Raw genomic sequence first — 20,054 nt, 5'->3', positions numbered from 1 at the left:
GAAAATAACATTTACCTTTAAAAATACTGTTACTTATATGTTCGTTGACATGTATAGTGTATCTAATTCTAAATTCGATAAAAACTGTGTCTAGACGTTCATACACCTATTTTCAACATTTTCTCTCATTTTTAACCAATTTTCCCTTTATTAATTTATCAAAATTACAATTACACTTCCTCCAACATCTCTTTATTTTCCTTTTGTCTTAACTCTTTTTCTCCCATTTTATTTACTCTAAATTTTGTTATTTTTTCTTCTATTTAATCTAAATTTTGCTCACACAAAAAGGTGAAGACTCTCTCTCTCTCTCTCTCTCTCTCTCTCTCTCTCTCTCTCTCTCTCATATATATATATATACACACACACATATACTTTCATTTGGTGAGTTTTTAATTCTTGATTGCATCTTTATTTTAGGTTGATAAATTTTTGTGTTGAACAATATTTTAGGTTGATGCGATTTGGTAGTATTTTAATTTGTTATAATTTTTTCTTTTCTATTATATAATGATATAATGATCTTCTATTGCGTAGGTAGCACGACTTGGATAATTTGTTGTTTAAAACTATAAGTTTTCTTTTTATTATTCTTTTACTCATCTTCTTTTATATAAATTTATTATTTTCTCACACTCTCTCCCGAAAAATGTTATTATTCCCTCTCCCTCTCTCTTTCTCTCTCTCCTGATTATTTATTCTTTCTTACAACTCTTTTTTTTTTTTTTTTGATACAAGATATAATTCTACTTTAGCCTAATCTAAGTGTATATGTGTGTGAAACTCCCTCCTGGAGACTTAAATCCCGGCCCTTACCCCCCACACACCACAAGCACTTATACTTGTAGAGTAACCATCACACCAAGGGTGTGCAGTGGTCATGCAACTCTATTTTAGATTGATGAAATTTTGCATTTTTTGTATCTCTACTTAGGGTTAGGAATGACAACAGGTTGGGTTTAGGGCAGGTTTTTTTATGCCCGAACCTGCCCTACAGGCTTGTCCCCTTTACTCGAACCCAACTAGTGTAATAAATAGGTTGTTTTAAACCCTAAACCCACTCCGTCTAGCCCTTGTGGGTCTCGCAGGCCCTATCCAGCCATGCCAGGTTTTGGCTGGCCCAATCTGTGGCCCACGCAATCAATATATATATACACGTTTGCTTGAATGTTAAGCTCTATACTGTGGCCCAAATGCCAAACCCACTTCCCATACTAACAATTCAGATCACAAACTTTATAAAATCTCCTAGGCTTACATTGCAAACAAAGAAGAGACACCAATAAGATCCACAAGTTTTAGTCAATTTTTATTTTCTATCACTTTCCTACATTTTGTCATGATCCAAAATTAAAATTGTAAACACACAAAAAAAAAAAAGGAAGTAACCGGTGATTGGTGGCACTTATGATTTAGTTTAGTAACCCCAAATTGTTGTCACAACAAAACTCATGTCAAATCTAAACCCACAAGAAACCATTAGTGACCAAGTCATAGGACTCCCAAACATGAAAGCACATAAACCAAACTTTCCGCAATTTTAGATCTAACGTTCTTGGAGCCACAATCCCACATTGACCACTTCGACCGTCTTCCCAACCCAAGAAAATCCAAAAATTACACATAAAAATCAATTTCTCTTTCATTGTCAATAACACATAAAAACCCTAAAATTACTCGTATTACATTCTAAAATCACAGCAAAGAAACCCATATAATCCCACTGACATTTAACTTAAAAAACCCAAACCAAAGAGGTACTAAACAAAGAAATGAGGGAAAGAGAAAATCAGTGGGCTGAGAATATGAGATTAACGCAAGACCTGTTGAGTTGCTTTTGAGATGAGAGAGCCTAAGGCCAAGAAAGTGATGGTAGGTTGGACTGGTTAGTGAGAACTTGCTGGCGACAAGTTGGGGAGGGCTTGACAGAGGTGGAGGCCAGAGGGAGGGCTTGAGAGTGAGAGTGGGTAAGGGTGAGGAGCGGCTGAGGGAATGAGAGTAAGAGTTAGGGTTAGGGTTGGGTATAAGGGTGTGTGTCTATATATATATATGGTTTAGCTAAACTAAGTTGTTCAGGTTTGGGTTTGGGGCAAGTATTACTAAAACTCACACTCGACCCGAACCCACTTGGAGTTTCATTTTTAAAACCCAAACCTAACCCTACTGTTTCACGGGTCGGGTACCCATGGGTCAGGGTTTTATTGCCATTCCTACTTTGGGTTGATACATTTTGGTAGTGTGCTTTTTAAGTTTCCCATCACATCTACCCTCTCTCCCTCTTATAATTTTGGTTTGAGTAAATTCTTAGATATTTTGGAAGTGATAAATTGAGTTTATATTAAAATATAATCTACATGGTTATGTATTTGAATGTGTCTATCAATTATTTAAGTAATATTCATATAGATTGTATTTATCAATTATTTGAGTAATATAAATTGTAATTTTTTATGAGGTTTGATTATCATGATAATCTCTTTAAGTGAATAAAAAATTTGAATCATTAATTTGAAATATATATATATATATATATATATATATATGTGGTTACACGATTTTCCTGACCCAACTCGTGTTGATTAGGCCCTGGCCCAAAGCGCAACCCACAATAATTATTTGTAGAGAATGGGTCAAAGAACTTGGCCTCAGTGAACTTGTTCGGTCTTATGCATGGGCAGTATGGTTTGCAAAAGGAAAATAGAAAAACACCAGAATGGATCTTTCTCAAGTCTGATTTTATTTCTTTTTTGTTTCTGATACAGTTCTCCCGTCCCCTTCTTTGAGGGACTCCACTACATTATATATTTCTCTTCTTTTCATCCCAGCCTTACACCTGTTAATCATCCAAGCATCCACTCGAGCACCTGTCCCATCAGACGCCCTCATCAGACCCTTTGTGAGTTGCAGAGGCCAAGGCGGTACTGTTCAGGAGTCTTTTCCTCATTAATGCGGCCAAGAGGGTGGTTGGGGCGCAATTAATGTGGTGGTAGCCTTCCGTGAGATATTTTGAATTTAATTCGTTTTATATGTTGGGAAGACGAGCTGAAATGGCTGGGGCAAGTTTCTAGTCTGGGCTTCGCGATGTCCGAGGAGGAGTTACTCCTCGGACAGGTTTCCTTGACGCTATTGGGGTTGAATAGCGCTTCATATGAGGCTTTTCGTTGGACAGGACGCTCCTCGGACGGGCCTGAGCTTGGAATAGCCCATCATTTTTGGGCCGGGCCCCACAATAGCCCCTCAAAACTGCGGTTTTAACCTCCCTCCGAGGAGAAAAGCGGGGTTTTGATATTTGTGAGTGGAGGGAAATAAGGAGATCGTGGGGTGCGCGTGCGGACCGTTACTTTTGACGCGCCACAATTTACGAGGCGTGGCCATTAACTTCTGGAGGCGTTATGTTCCCTTCATCCAACGGCTTGGCGTGGATCGAACGGCCATCGTTTTTTTTCTCGTATTTTTAGGCAGGGATGATCTTTTCTCTCTCCTCCCTGCTATATAAGACGTCAGCGGGGTTCAGTTTCTTCTTTCATCTGCATTTCTCAAACCCCAAAAGACTCCAGAGAACTCCACCGAATCCCAGAGACATACGAACATTTGCGTCCGTTACACCGCCGTAGCCGTTTTTGTGAGGCATTTCTTCCAAGAGAGATTTCCAGGCGTCCCCTTGAGCGTTTTGTGAAGGTACCAGTACATTTCGCTTTTCTCACTGTTTCAATTTCCTCCTCGGACTCTGCTTTTCTTTTTAGTCTTTACTTTCATTTCCCCAGTTCAGTTCAGATGGGTAGATTCGAAAAACTAGTAAAAACTCCAGCCGCTATGGAAGCCTTTAGGGAGAAATACCGCATTTCCCCGAGGGTTGGGCTGCGATACTGTCCTATTGAAGGAATACTGACAGATAGAGTTGAGGGGGAAGTTGTTATCCCCATGATTGCTTTCATAGAGGGAGGGATGACACTTCCCATGCGTAGGATTACAAGGGAGTACCTGTTCAACCATAGGTTGACGCCGTATCAGTGTGCCCCGAATATGTTCAAGATACTAGGCTGTGTAGACGTCTTAGACGAGCGGATGAATCTAGGCCTCACTTGGCATGATGTGGCCTATCTGTACGAATGTCACCGCCTCGGGGATGATGGGTATTATCTTAAATCTCGGAACGAGGATGTTAGGTTGATCTCTTGTCTCCTGGTATCCAATAAGACCGTGAAGAATGACTTCCTCATTGCTTCTGGGGAGTGGTTCGACGGTATTCATTGTCCAACTCGGACAGGAAACCCAGGTGCGACGTCTTTAGGATCGATCCTTTTTGGGAAAGGATTTGTTGTTAAGGGGTTATTATAATATATTTTTTTGCTTTCTGTGTAATTGGAGAATTTCATGAGCTAACCTCACTTTTCTTGGTTGCTTGCAGACAAAATTCACATCGCTCCTCGGATAGACCTTACGAATGTGCCAGCGCTGAATTATCTTCTCAGGTCGGAGATTTACGCCACCGAGGACGGACAGTTGCGTGCGGCCCATCTGGTTCTGGGCTATCAGCCTCTGAGCAAAGCTTTCCAGGCAATCGGTCACGCTATAAGGGCGGGCAGTCCAAGGTTGGCTAGGATTGACGTGTCCCGAAACGGGTTCCTAGCTCCACACGATCTGCCACCAGTAGTGCTGCCTGGGGTCAGGAATCCTTACTTAGCGGAGCAGCTTCCTCCGGTAAATGAGCCTGGCGCGGCTGCTCTGATTGAAGAAGAAACTGAATCTTCCCGTCTTTCTCTTGAGGAAGAAATAGACGAGTTTTACTTCGAGGAGGAAATTCAGCAAAATCCTTTAGGGGAGTCTTCCAATCCTGAAGCCGAACAGGACCGACATTCCGCAGTTGGTGTTCCCTCAATCGTTATCTGCTCGGACGATACCTCAGACGAAGAGGCTGAGCCCATGGCAGGAAAAGGGAAGTCCTTGAAGGAGCTGATGTCCTCTAGGGGGAAAGGTCAGTCACCAAAGGGTCAATCTTCGAAGGGGCCAACTCCATCACAGGCCAAGACCCTTCCCCCGGTGGTCCCCCAGGGTGTCTCGGACCCTGGCCTTAAGGTTAATCCGGACCTGAAGAAGAAGAGGCCGGTGGACACGCCTGAGGAAGGCGAGGTGGCTGTCCAACCGGCCACGCAGCAGAAAACCACACGGGCGCCAAGGAGCAGAAGGGGCACCTCCTCGGACAGCAGGGATGAGGGGAACCTTGCTGAAGTGCGCACTTCCCCTCGTCCATGGGACCCAAAGTTGGAGCTGGATGGGCTCGCCATTCCTTACACTGCTTCGGTCCGAGAGTATAATCGTGGCCGGGCAGGGTACGTGGCGGAGGCCTTAGAGCAGCCCCTACTTCTTCCTCGGGACATGGAGGCCTACAGGCGGTGCACTCAGTCCGAGCTCTTCCTATCCCTTAAAAGGGATCTCGCGCTGATAAGTAATCCTTTTACTGTTTTGTCCATTTACTTGCTCCTGTTAGATTATATATTTTTCTTTTAAGGACACTCTTGTTTTGTCTGCAGATTACTCAGCAGGTCTTCGTGGCTGAGGAGTTTTGCCGTAATAGCTGCAATCTGGCTGAGGCTGAGACCCAAGCTCGGACAGAGGTGGAGAAAGCCTTGGGGTCCCTCAAGCATGATCACATTAAACTCACGGCTGAGTTCAAGGATTCGGAGAACCGACGTAAAAGTGCAGAGGCTGGCTTGAAGAGTGCCGAGGATCAGGCGGAGGACCAGCGCAAACAACTGTACACGGCTCAGCTTAACCTTAACACCGAGAGGCAGGCAGTGCAGGACCTCAAAACTGCCCTGCAAAAAGTAGAGGATGAGCTGAGGCGGGTAAAGGAGGATGCTCAGCTGATCCGAGAGGCAACAGAGGCCGAGAAGGAGGCCGCTCGACAGCTTGGGGCCGAAGAGACGGAGGCCAGGCTATCTGAGGAGATTCCCGAGGTATGCAGGGATTACTGCAGTATTTCATGGGCTCATGCTTTTGATGCTGCAGGAGTTCCTGCGGATTCGGCACTAAGATTGCCCGAGAGTATCTTCTATCCTCGGGAGATCCGTGCGAATCCTAATGACGCCCAAGTGGCTCCTGAGCAGGATCTGACGGTGCCTGATGCCGCCCTTGTGTCTGATATGACGGAGGACCCCGCCGCAAATCCCACCATCGAGGCTCCTCCTCCCCAGCCCGAGCAGAAAGAAGATCCTCCTGCTGAAGCTTAGCCTTCTAGGTTTTCAACCTTAGTGAATAGTTTTTTTTTTTTTTTTTTTTTTTTTTTGTAAGGACCTCTCTTGCTAATGTACTTGGAATATTAATATAAGACGTTCGTTTTGCTTACTACGGATGCGTGTCAGTAATGCTCTTTTCATTTTAAACATTTGCAACAATGTAGACACAGGATATCAGTCAAAACAATAATGGGTTTTTGGCACAGTGCACTTGACGATTGCGATAGTGTTAGGCTGCGCGCGTGTATTAAAAGTGATTTCCTTTAAGTAATAATCTCCCAATCTATCACAAGTAATAATCTCCCCAAAAGTCTGTGGTCCGAGGAGCCAGGCAGGACTTAGGTTCTGCTTAAAACTATGAATTGTCATGAGTAATAATTTCCCCTAAAGTTTGTGGTCCGAGGAGCCATGCAGGACTTAGGTTCTGTTTAAAACTATGAGCTGTCATGAGTAATAACTTCCCCAAAAGTCTGTGGTCCGAGGAGCCATGCAGGATTTTGGTTTTGTTTAAAACTTATAAATAGTTGGCTTAAATAATAATTTCCCCTAAGTCTGTGGTCCGAGGAGCCATGCAGGACTTGGGTTCTGTTTAAAACTTATAAATAATCGGCTTAAGTATTAATTTCCCCCAAGTCTGTGGCCCGAGGAGTCATGCAGGACTTGGGTTCTGTTTAAAACTTATAAATAATTGTAACGTAGACTGGCAAGCGGCAAATAGTCATAAAAGAAAACGTATGCTAAGCCATTCTTATTAATAATAATACCTCCTGAGGTTATTTACATTCCATGGTCGAGGTACAGCTTTTTCATCCAAATCTTCTAGGTAGTAGGCGCCTATTCCGGCCACGGATGTGACACGGTATGGTCCCTCCCAATTGGGCCCCAACTTGCCCCAAGAGGGGTTCTTTGCGCTGCCGAGAATCTTCCGCATCACGAGATCACCTGGACCCAGAGGCCGCAATTTGACGTTAGCATCATACCCGTGTCTTAACTTCTGGTGATAATAGGTCATGTGAATCGTGGCCTTTTCCCTTCTTTCCTCGGCTAGGTCCAGACTTCTTCCTAGCAACTCATCGTTATCACTTGGGGTAAACGAGCTAGACCTCAACGTGGGGAAATTGTTCTCGATCGGAAGCACAGCCTCAGCCCCGTAAGTCATTGAGAAGGGGGTCTCACCGGTTGAACGCCGCGGCGTTGTCCGATAGGTCCATAAGACGTGCAGTAGTTCTTCTACCCATCTCCCCTTTGACTCATCCAATCTTTTCTTCAATCCGTTCACTATGACTTTGTTTACGGCCTCGACTTGCCCATTTCCTTGGGGGTATGCGGGGGTGGAATATCGATTAATGATCCCAAACTCACGGCAATACTCCCTAAAATTCTTGCTGTCAAACTGAAGACCATTGTCGGAAATGAGTGTTTTCGGAGTTCCAAAGCGGGTGATAATGTTCTTCCAGATGAATTTCTGGGCGTCCACGTCCCTGATGTTGGCCAAAGGCTCAGCCTCCACCCATTTAGTGAAGTAATCGGTTCCGACTATTATGTATCGCTTGTTCCCCGCAGCCTTGGGGAAAGGTCCGATAATATCAAGACCCCATTGCGCGAACGGCCATGGACTGGAGAGTGGGTTGAGAACCCCTCCGGGTTGGTGGATATTTGGGGCGAATCTTTGGCACTGATCGCACTTCTTAGCGTATTCCTGGGCTTGTCTCTGCATGTTCGGCCACCAGTATCCTTGGGTGAGTGCCCTGTGCGCCAGCGATCTTCCTCCGGTGTGACTTCCACATACTCCCTCATACAACTCTTCAAGAAGAGACTCGGACTTTTCTGGATGTACGCAGAGCAGGTACGGTCCAGAGTAGGAGCACCGATAAAGTTTGCGGTCCTCTGATAGCCAAAAACGAGGAGCATTTCTACGTATCTTCTCGGCTTCGAGTCTTTCTTCCGGTAGGATCTCATCTTGGAGGAAATTCCTTAGGGGGTCCATCCAACTGGGGCTCTGTCTTATCTGATGGACTTGGGTCGGGTTTCCACTGATGGGACTGGCCTTAACTAGATCTTCGACTAGGATCACTCGTGGCAAATTACGTGCCGAGGACGTGGCAAGAGTGGCCAACGAGTCTGCATAAGTGTTTACGCTCCTGGAGATGTGCGTTAAACTGAAGGATTCAAAGCTCTCCTGTAGCCGTTTGACTTGTCCCAGATACTCTTGCATCCTAGTATCTCGAGCTTCCAGCTCTCCCATCACTTGTCCGACCACTAATCTGGAGTCCGAGAAGGCTTCTATTACTCTTCCACCCAACCTTTGAACCATTGCCATTCCTTGAAGTAAGGCTTCGTATTCGGCTTCATTGTTCGTAGCCGAGAATCCGAGTCTTAATGACTTTTCAATGACAGCGCCGTCTGGCGATATTAAAACTATCCCAACTCCTGATCCTCTCTGGTTGGCCGCGCCATCCACGTAGACCTTCCAATGCATGGTTTCCCCGGCCGAAATCGCGCCAACCAGTTTTCCGCCCAGGTCTTTCTTCTCGGTCATCGTTTCTATAGAGGGCTCAGCGAACTTTGCTACCAAGTCTGCGAGGACCTGTCCTTTGACGGAGGGTCTGGGCATATATTTAATATCAAAAGCCCCCAGAAGAGCACTCCACATGGCGATCCTTCCTGTGTAGTCAGCACTTCGAAGCACGGCTCGAAGTGGAAGCTGAGTCAGGACGATGACCGTGTGCGCCTGAAAGTAATGAGGAAGCTTCCGGGTTGCATGCACTATCGCCAAAATTGCCTTCTCTAAGGGTAGGTATCGCACCTCGGCTTCATGTAGTGACTTGCTCACATAGTACACCGGTCGCTGCACCCCATTATCATCCCGTATTAATACCAGGCTTACGGCGTGGGGAGCTACGGCGATGTAGGCAAACAGCACCTCGTCTGCCTCCGGACTGGACATGATGGGTGGTCGGGACAGGTAGTCCTTAAGCTGCTGGAAAGCCTGAACGCAATCCTCCGACCATTTAAACTCTTTCCACTTGTTTATCAGGAGGTAAAAAGGCCGACATCGATCCGCCGATCGTGATATGAACCGGCTTAATGCCGCAATCATGCCAGTGAGCTTCTGCACTTCCTTCGGGTTCCGAGGAGTCTGTAGACTATTAATGGCTTTGATTTGGTCAGGACTTACTTCTATTCCTCTATGGGTGACCATGTACCCTAGGAATTTCCCAGACCCGACCCCGAATGAACATTTGGAGGCATTCAGCCGCAACCGGTGCTTCCTTAAGATAGCGAAGACTGTTCCAAGGTCTTGCACGTGCTCGGACACCCTTTTACTCTTCACAACCATATCGTCTATATACACCTCAATGATCTTGCCCAGTTGCGGCTCGAACATCCGAGTCATCATCCTTTGGTAGGTTGAGCCCGCGTTCTTTAGCCCGAATGGCATCACCTTATAATGATAATTTCCGATGGGCGTCATGAAAGCCGTTTTCTCTTGGTCCTCTAGCGCAAGGGGTATCTGATGATAGCCCTGGAAGGCGTCCAGGAAGCTCATTCGAGGGTGTCCCACGGTTGCATCCACCAATCGATCAATTTTGGGTAGGGGGAATGGGTCCTTGGGACACGCCTTGTTCAGGTCCGTGAAGTCCACGCAGACCCTCCACTTCCCCGTCTTTTTCCTTACCACCACTGTGTTCACCAACCATTCAGGATAAAAGACCTCTTTGATAGCTCCTGCTCTTTTCAACTTGGCCACTTCGTCTCTCACGGCACCAGCGTGTTCCTTGGAAGGGCATCGGGGTGGTTGCTTCCTCGGAGTGGAAGAGGGGTTGACGTTCAGGTGGTGGCAGATGAGGCTGGGATCAACTCCAGGGGCATCGTAGGCGTCCCAAGCGAATACGTCGACATTTTCTCTGAGAAATCTGACCAGTTCCTCCTTTTCCTGAGAGGGCAATTCAGAGCCGACCTGAAAGAACTTCTCCAGGTCATTGCTGACAGCAACCTTATCTAAACCTTCACACCTTATCTCCTCGGCCAGCCCCTCGTCTTGCTTTGCCGAGGAGGTTGGTTGCTATAAGCTCTTTGGGGCCGAGGTCTCGACCAAGGGCCGATGTAAAATGGCGGCCACCACACACTTCCTGGCCACGGCCTGATCTCCTCGGATCTCTTCCACTCGTCCTCTGGATGGGTATTTCACTTTCTGGTGAAGTGTGGAGGTCACGGCCTCTAGGCTGTGGATCCATGGCCTTGCGACTATCGCGGTGTAGGGTGAATAAGCGTCGACCACGATGAAATTCACCTCCACCACTTCCGCCCCAGTCTGTATGGGCAGTCGGATTTGCCCCTTTGGCGTTACAAGCTTCCCCTCGAAGCTGAGGAGGGGGGAGTCATAAGCTGTCAAGTCTTCTGGCTTCAGATTCAGCCCCTTGTATAGGTCGGGGTACATTATCTCCACCGCACTTCCAGAGTCTACTAATACCCTTTTCACATCGAAACCCCCAATCCGCAAGGTGACCACCAAGGCATCATCGTGAGGTTGAATTGTTCCTCCCTTATCCTCATCCGAGAATCCCAGTATCAAAGAGCTTCCCTTTTTTATCCTTTTGGGTTCCCTTTGTCTGCCCTCGGAGGGAAGGTGGTCCACGGCCAATACCCTGGGGATGGGTGGCCCCGTTCTTCCTGGTGCAGCGAGGATGACATGTATCGTCCCGGTGGGGGGTCTTAAAGACACATCCCTTCGAGGCTCTTGTGTCGCTTGGCCGGGATGGCCGCTCGACGGGTGCAGCAGGTGACGTAGCTTTCCTTCTCGGACCAATTGATCCAGGTGATTCCACAAATTCCTGCAGTCCTCAGTAGTATGCCCGTGGTCCTGATGATATTGGCAATACAAGTTCTGATTACGATTGGCAGGGTTTCCAGCCATCTTTCCCGGCCATCTGAAATAGGGTTCATCCCTTACTTTCTCCAGTACTTGTTGTACCGGCTCTCTGAATACGGCATTCACTGTTTGCGGGGTGCTCTGCCCAGCCTGTCGCGGAAAATCTCTCCTCGGCTGACCAGGATTGTGACGTTCCATTCTGAAATCATTTGCTTTAAAGGGGATGACCTTCTCCTTGCCCTTCCCTTGCAGCTGATCCTCCTCCACTCTTTTGTACTTGTCGATCCTATCCATCAGCTGTTGGACGTCAGTAGCTGGTTTCCCGGTGAGGGATTTCCTTAAGCCATGCCCGGTGGGGAGGCCGCTTGTGAACGTGCTGATAGCAACGTTATCATGGTTGTCATCTAAATCGTTATACACCTCCCAATACCTATCCGAGTACGCTTTCAGGGTTTCTCCTTCGTGCATGGATAAGGACAGCAGCGAACTGAGAGGTCGAGGGACTCTGGTGTTTGTAATGAAACGGGAGCAAAAAGCTTGAGTGAGCTGCTTGTAGGAGCCTACGGAGTTTGCCTTCAGGCTGTTGAACCATCTCATTGCCATCGATCCCAAGCTAGAGGGGAAGATTTTGCACATCAGTGCCTCGTTTTGCGAGTAAATTGCCATCTTTTGATTAAACTGACTCACGTGCTCCACCGGGTCTGCTTTGCCGTGATAAATGGCGAACGCCGGTTGGTTGAAGCGTCTTGGCATCTTAGCCCCTTCGATTCTATTCGTGAAGGGTGATCTTGAAACCTGATCCAACGCCTTCTTCATGGCGTCGCTCCCCGAACCTTTGCTGGACGGGCGCTCATACTTCCGTACAAGGCGTGGTTCCTTTTCGTAAGAAAAGGTTTCGCTTGGGGGGGTCCTTGACCTTCGTCTGTAACTCACGTCTTCCGGATTAGAAGACTCGCCTGAGTCAGAGGGAGATCGTCTTCGCTGCGCACGTCGTAACTTCCTTTTTAGGTCATCTATCTCTCGCTGCATGGCCTGGTGACTATTTCGCCTCTGAGACACGTGACTTCCTATCTGAGTGTGACTCTGGCTCGTCTGGGTGGTATGCACACTCCCCTCACGATTCCCCCTCCCGCCTGGGTTGGTTGGGTTATTTTGCCTCTGGGACTCGGCAGGTCGTGTTCGTTGGGAGTTAGCTTGGTGAGGATCGTCCTGGTGTGGATCTAGTTCTTCCATGCTCGACTGTCGCACTAGCTGATGCCCTAGCTCTTCCCACAAACGGCGCCAATTGTGGTTACACGATTTTCCTGGCCCAACTTGTGTTGATTAGGCCCTGGCCCAAAGCGCAACCCACAATAATTATTTGTAGAGGATGGGTCAAAGAACTTGGCCTCAGTGAACTTGTTCGGTCTTATGCATGGGCAGTATGGTTTGCAAAAGGAAAATAGAAAAACACCAGAATGGATCTTTCTCAAGTCTGATTTTATTTCTTTTTTGTTTCTGATACAGTTCTCCCGTCCCCTTCTTTGAGGGACTCCACTACATTATATATTTCTCTTCTTTTCATCCCAGCCTTACACCTGTTAATCATCCAAGCATCCACTCGAGCACCTGTCCCATCAGACGCCCTCATCAGACCCTTTGTGAGTTGCAGAGGCCAAGGCGGTACTGTTCAGGAGTCTTTTCCTCATTAATGCGGCCAAGAGGGTGGTTGGGGCGCAATTAATGTGGTGGTAGCCTTCCGTGAGATATTTTGAATTTAATTTGTTTTATATGTTGGGAAGATGAGCTGAAATGGCTGGGGCAAGTTTCTAGTCTGGGCTTCGCAATGTCCGAGGAGGAGTTACTCCTCGGACAGGTTTCCTTGACGCTATTGGGGTTGAATAGCGCTTCATATGAGGCTTTTCGTTGGACAGGACGCTCCTCGGACGGGCCTAAGCTTGGAATAGCCCATCATTTTTGGGCCGGGCCCCACAATATATATATATATAACACAATAACACAATATATATTTATAGAGACAAAGAGTTAAAAATACTTTTAGAAATAGTTCAATTTTAAAGAATGAATTATACATTAGACCACATATGAATTAAGGTAAATAGTAGTGGGGAGATGAAAAGATAATGGGAGGGAGAAAGGTTGAAAAAAGTGTAACAAGAATCTACTTCAACCGATATGCTCTTAGGCACGGCCATACATAACATAGAAATCACACTTGGAAAGGGTGGACAATTAACAAGAGCAGTAGGTGCTAAAAATAAGAAATAGATGATATTTTGATTATTAAATAATGGAGATTTTAATTCACCTTAAATAAATAAATTTTAAAAAACAATTATAGGAAAAATTCAAAAGAAAAAAGATAATGACATGATCACTGATATGACTCACTTGGAACTTAATAACAATAAATGCTACAATTAATTAATAAAAATGTTGAGAAAATAAAAACTAATTAGCTTAAGGAGAAAATTATAATTTGACATAAGAAGATTACATAATTATACAAAAATTCATATAATGTTAACAATTGTTAAAATATTTTGTGAATATTGATAACAAAGGTTGACAATTGTTAACAAATTAGTCAATCATATAATCTTATTATTTTAAAATATTTTACGTTGGAAAATATTATAGGAACAATATGAACTGACGAAAACAATCAATGCAAAATTTGAATTTTGTAGAAAAAATAAAAGGAGTTACAAACATCATGAGCCACCTTTTGGATTGTAGAGTTAAAAAAATTGAGTCTGAGAAATTTTTTTTAAAACTAAAAGAATAATGTCTAAATTCTATATACTTTTTAATGAAACAAAAACTATTATAAATAAATTTAATTAAAAAATGATATATCCGCTACATACCTTTTGAATTATTGAGAAAATTGTATTATTTTTAATAATAAACTGCTAAATGTTCAATGTTCAATGATGTGGAATGAACGTTGTGATTTTCAATAGTAAAAGTTTAAAGCAAAATTTCTGCAATTATTCATTCTTATGACAGCCGGTTAAGTTGTTACTGTATAAATTATAGTTGTGGTATTTTATTTTTATTTATTTATTTTGATAATCTTATAGTTGTGGTATTGACTTGGTAGTTGGTCCAGACTCCAGAGCTTTCTACACCCCATAGAGTTGCAGACATGGTTATGCAGTTATAACAAGTTGCCCACGAGTATAGTTGTAACAGTTTCCCCTTTTTTTATATTTAAATTGTGGTTGTGATTTATTTTATTTTATTTATTTATATATATTTGTGAATGAGACTTGAGAGACGCGTTTGGTAATTACCAATTATAGACTGTACTGTGAAACAAATTAATTCAAAACCATAAAATGGTTTAATTTGTTTCTGTCGATACATGTATATATACAACAGGAAAAAAAAATTATATATCATAGCCACAACTTGAGAGGAAAGCTAAATTTCTTAGAAAATGAAGGATTCAACAATTGCATTACTGTCACTATTTTTAATCTTTTTCTTCCCAGATTCATGGACAACTTCAGCTTCAACTTCAGTGCAAGACAACTTCATACAATGCCTTAACAATGCATCAAATGCTCAACCATTTTGCATTGAGTTTCACACACCAAATAATTCCTCATTTGCAAATGTTTTGCAATCATACAAAAGAAACCGAAGATTTGACACGCCTACAACACCTAAACCGGCTGTTGTTGTGACTGCTGCACATGAATCCGATGTGCAAGCAACTGTTGTTTGTGCTAAAAAGGTTGGGATCGAGCTCCGAATACGAAGCGGAGGTCACGATTACGAAGGCGTTTCTTATGTATCACAAGTCCCTTTTGTGATACTTGACATGTCTAATCTTCGATCTATCGAGATAGACATAGAGAATGGAACTGCATGGTTTCAAGCTGGTGCTATTCTCGGTGAAATATATTATGCAATTGCGAACAAAAGCAAGAACCACGCTTTTCCTGCTGGTGTTTGCCCTGGTTTAGGTGCTGGTGGCCATATTAGTGGAGGTGGCTACGGAAACTTGTTGCGAAAATATGGGGTCGCAACTGACCATGTTATTGATGCACAAATTGTTGATGCAAAGGGTCAAATTCTCAATAGAAAGACAATGGGACATGATCTATTCTGGGCTCTTAGAGGAGGAGGTGCTTCTAGTTTTGGTGTCATTCTTTCATGGAAAGTCAAGTTGGTTCGAGTCCCAGACACCGTGACTGTTTTTAAAGTGAATAGGACATTGGAACAAGGTGCAACTGACATTGTGGCACAATGGACCCAAGTTGTGGATAAGCTACCAAACGAAATGTTCATGAGAGTGTGGCTTAAAACCGTGAATGGAAGTCATGCGGGTGAGAAGACTATACAGGCACTATTCGTTGGTATGTTTCTTGGTGGAGCCAAAGAACTTGTGGAATTGATGAACAACAGGTTACCTAAATTTGGTCTCCAACAAAGTGATGCTATTGAAATGAGTTGGATTGAATCGGTTGTGTTTTGGGCAGACAAGCCACTTGGAACTCCGATTGAGGTTCTACTTGAAAGGGCAACTAAGCCAGCAGTATTTTTGAAGCGTAAATCTGACTTTGTGAAAGAACCAATTTCGAATGCCGGATTAGAAGCTATATGGAAGACCATGATTGAACTTGAGGATGTGGCAATGTTATGGAATCCTTATGGGGGAGTAATGAATAAGATTTCTGAGAATAAAACTGCATACCCTCATCGAGCAGGTAACATTTTCAAGATTCAGTATGCAACGAATTGGATGGATGAAGGGATTGAAGCTAGAAACCTCTACTTGAATAAAACAAGGAAGCTTTTTGAATTTATGACTCCTTATGTCTCCAAGAACCCAAGGGAGGCTTTTCTTAACTATCGTGATCTTGATATTGGTACCAGTTCCAATGGTGACTACGAGGAAGCAAAGGTTTATGGAATCAAGTATTTTAAGGGTAACTTTGACGAGTTGGTTCGTGTGAAGACAAATGTTGATCCTGACAATTTCTTCAGAAATGAACAAAGTATTCCAACTCTTCCATCTTGCAAGCTGTAGAGGAGAAACTACTGTGTTTATCCCAAGCACCAGTCATCTCATAGAGGTGCCATTCTTTTTCCCATGACAGTGTTACGACCCTACTATAAAATATTGTATCAGAGGAACCCTTTTTCTTGAAAAATATACCTTACATTACATATATGATATATCCCATTTATGAAATCTTTGCTTCTTGGCTTTTTCTTTTCTTCCCCTTTTTATTTATTTATTTATTTTTATAATGTTTCTGTTAGTTAATTTAAATACAAATAATGCATTCTAAATAGACAAGTGGTTTCGATCTATTCAATAAATTGAAGAGGTAGAATTTGTTTCAGTGGCATGTCATACACGGCCTATTCCATAGCCAGATCAGACAATGATACCCCAAACAAAAATTAAGCACTGCCCACAAGGGAAAACTATATGGAGAAAGGAAGAGAATCTATATTACTAATTTACTTAACATTGTGTTCTAACTTCTAAGCAGAATAGATTTTTATTTTCGGATGGAGAACTTGGAATTAATTTCTTGATATTTATCTATATTACTAATAACAGAATTTCTTATTTTGACTTCAATTTTTGGTGTACCAAAATATCCTCTTATAAATTTTGAAATAACATACAGTTTAGTTTAATTTTTTTTCCTGCAAAAAGGCAAAAAAGGTTTAAAAAGTAATTTAGCAATCTTAAACTTACCGAATTTTGCTAACAATAACAAACATTCCATGAAAAACCCACTGCCTCACATATAAAAGGAAAAAAAAAATGACCCACTATCTCGGGTACAAACAAAAAAAAAAAAAAAAAAAAATCACTACCCATTTATATTCAAATGTCTGATTCCTATTTATATTTATTATCTATTTGAATTCAAATACTTCAATTACATCTATAAAATAAATAAAATAAAAATAAAACCTTCAATTACATACACGGTTACTTCTTCCAAAAAAAAAAAAAAAACTACTCATTCTTATCCCACTCCATACAATTATCACATCAATTAGATAGGTTTAACAATTAAAAAATTAAAAATTAAAAATTATCATAAATAAATACATCTCTTCCCAGGTTTAATCTCCAAAAAAAAAAAAAAAAAAACTCTCTCTCTCTCTCTCTCTCTCTCTCTCTCTCTCTCTCTCTCTCTCTCTCTCTCTCTCTCTCTCTCTCTCTCTCTCTCTCTCTCTCTCTCTCTCTCTCTCTCTCTCTCTCTCTCTCTCTCTCTCTCTCTCTCTCTGAGGAGCAGTCCTTCCCTTTCTTGATTTATTTGTTAAAAAAATTGTAGAAAAAATAGTTTTATGGGGGGCAAAACTAAGGAACTAGGGATCAAATGGGATCAAAGTCAGACAATGAAAAATGATCAAGGGATGACACCATTTTCTTACCCTTTTTTTTTAATCATTTTAATTCTCATTAGAAGTTATTATTTGTTGTATGTACTATTTACCCATTTTATGAGTAAAGGTACATGAGTCAAATAGGTTTTTTTTTTTTTTTTTTTTTGGCATTCTTTTTGTAATTTTGTAACTGTGAACTATAAAATTTCAACTAAAAATAATGTAATTATTTACTTTATTCTATAGTAATTAGTCTGTCCATGAAGGACATGGAAATAAAAGAGTCAAGTAGGGAGAGATTCCCATGAAAAACTAGGTCATTAGTCAATTTTTATTGTTTGAGTCTCTATGATTATTTGCTTCAATTTTAATTTGCTTACAATTTTTTTAGCCTTAGATGTCCATCCTAAATTGCTAATTTTTAACCATTAGAAATTATTTGATTGGTGAGCCTCTAAAAATTTATGACATTAGAAGAGATGAATAAATGGAAAATTATTACACTAAACCTAAAAAAAATAAAAAAATAAAAACCTCATCACACAAGCAAAGCGCGTGTAACGAGATTAATGTTTAATAACAGCCCTTTTCTTATAACTTTAGACCAAAAAAAAAAAAAAAAATCTACATAATCTCATAGAGATTAAAGTCTTTTTTGATCGAATAAAAATCTTAGGCTTACTTACACTAGAAACCAATTGATTTCTTAACCAAACAAGTAAAAGTAATCTTCGGTTGATAAAATGTATAGCAACCATTTCACGGACTTGAAATAGCCTTTTCAGATGTCACAAGATGAGCTTTGTTCTCTTGTCACCAGACTCACCACATCACAACAAAAATTGAGGCTCTAAATTATCACTGCTTACTATTTACTAAGTATTAGACTAAGAAAGACTAAGAAAGACAACCACATTACGCTATATCTAAATTTTCCAAGAGATCTAAAGTTCTTGTTTTCTAAAAATTAGTCTTTGAAAAATCACTTTCCAAATTTCATTCAGAAAAAAGAAATTTTATGTTTTTAAAAACTATAACGGTTTATTTAATGTCAAAATTATTTCTTTAGTGACTTCGAGGCCATACCCTATTCTAAACTCGAGCTTTTCATGGAGATAGACATGACTTCTTATTTAAATGTTATAGGTTTGCACTACAAAAATATTGGTTTTTTCAAAACTCTTGAAAAAAGTTCGAAAAGCCTTCAAAAAGAAAAATATTTTGAAGGTCTAGATGATCCTTGATGACCTTCGAAACAAACACTATTGAAAAGAAATTTTGATGGCCTACATGACTCTTAAAACAAAAATTTCAACTGCCTACACAGGGTCAGCCCAAGCATTTTGAAGGTTTAAGGTGAAATTTTCAAATGGAGCCTTTATGTTATCACTTAAATAATATTTAACTAGCTTTTTATATAATAATTTTTTTTAAATCCATTCTTTTTACTACAAACTGGTGTTGTAATGAATGTGATTAATGACATGAGACTTACAAAAATACTAAAAATATTATAAAATTTACAACATGAGAATTACAAAGATATATCACTAATCACAAATATTCATTCAAAAATGCATTCAATAGTTTGTTAAAATCTACCTATTATATTCATTGTCATATCAAATTATAAAAGTTATGGAGATCACCACGCACCCTTGGTACAGTGATCACTCTACAAGTATAAGTTTTTGTGGGGTGTAGGGGGCAATGACTAAGATTTAAGTCTCTAGAAAAGAGTTTCGCATACATATACACTTAGATTAGGCTAAAGTATAATTTTTATCTTGTATAAGAATAATTAAATAAATAAAAGTTATGTAGTAAAATTTATAGTATTTTTAACATTTTTCTATTTGAATTACTTGTAATTAGTAACACATCTATTTATAAGACCTATTTATTTAAATTTGTCTTATCTTTATCTCTAGCATTACTTAATTTTTTGAGCATTCTTAATAGTGAAAAAAAAAAATGTAAACTAAAATGTTTTAATATCTTCCAAAAATATTTATATATAAAAAATAAAAATAAAAATTTGCCCCCAAATTTGAGGCCTTCTCTAGTAAGGGGCCCTAGGCAATGGCCAAATTGGCCTAAGCCTAGGGCCGGCCCTGTGCCTACATAACCCTCGAAACAAGTGTTTTATCTTTATGAAGGATTGGCGACCTTTAAAAAATTTAAAAAAAATAAAAATACAACAAACTTTTTTTTGAGGGTCACCCAACCTTGAAAATAACGTTTTTCTCTTTCACACAAAAATAAAAATAAAATAAAATAAAATATAAAAAATACAACCATGCACATAGACTTTAAAGAACCACATATTACAAAGTCTATATTATACTAAAACACAAATATCAAAATAAAATTCAATTAGCTTTCCAAATCACTAAATCCTTCAATTCATTCTTGAAGTATATGGAAACACTTTTATATTAACCCGAAGGAACTTAGTATTTTAACTAGAGAAGCCCCTACAACATGGAGAGTAATCATCAACTTGATGCTATGTATAACACATAAAGCATATAGTTGGTTACACTAATGTAAAGCCCTTAAAAAGCCTCACACTC

The 20,054-nt window shown here is 41.3% G+C and overlaps 1 protein-coding gene across 1 annotated transcript; it reads left to right on the top strand.

Annotated features, from left to right (window-relative positions):
• Positions 1-14,554: 14,554 nt before the first annotated feature.
• Positions 14,555-16,153, top strand: LOC126728580 (berberine bridge enzyme-like 14). Its single transcript, XM_050434379.1, has one exon. It carries the CDS (start codon positions 14,555-14,557, stop codon positions 16,151-16,153), a length of 1,599 nt encoding a protein of 532 aa, XP_050290336.1.
• Positions 16,154-20,054: the final 3,901 nt, after the last annotated feature.

Source organism: Quercus robur, chromosome 5, assembly GCF_932294415.1.
Source record: "Quercus robur chromosome 5, dhQueRobu3.1, whole genome shotgun sequence".
NCBI classification, from domain to species: Eukaryota; Viridiplantae; Streptophyta; class Magnoliopsida; order Fagales; family Fagaceae; genus Quercus; species Quercus robur.
The sequence above is the reverse complement of the archived record's forward strand: the minus strand, read 5'-3'. Positions and strand labels throughout refer to the sequence as shown.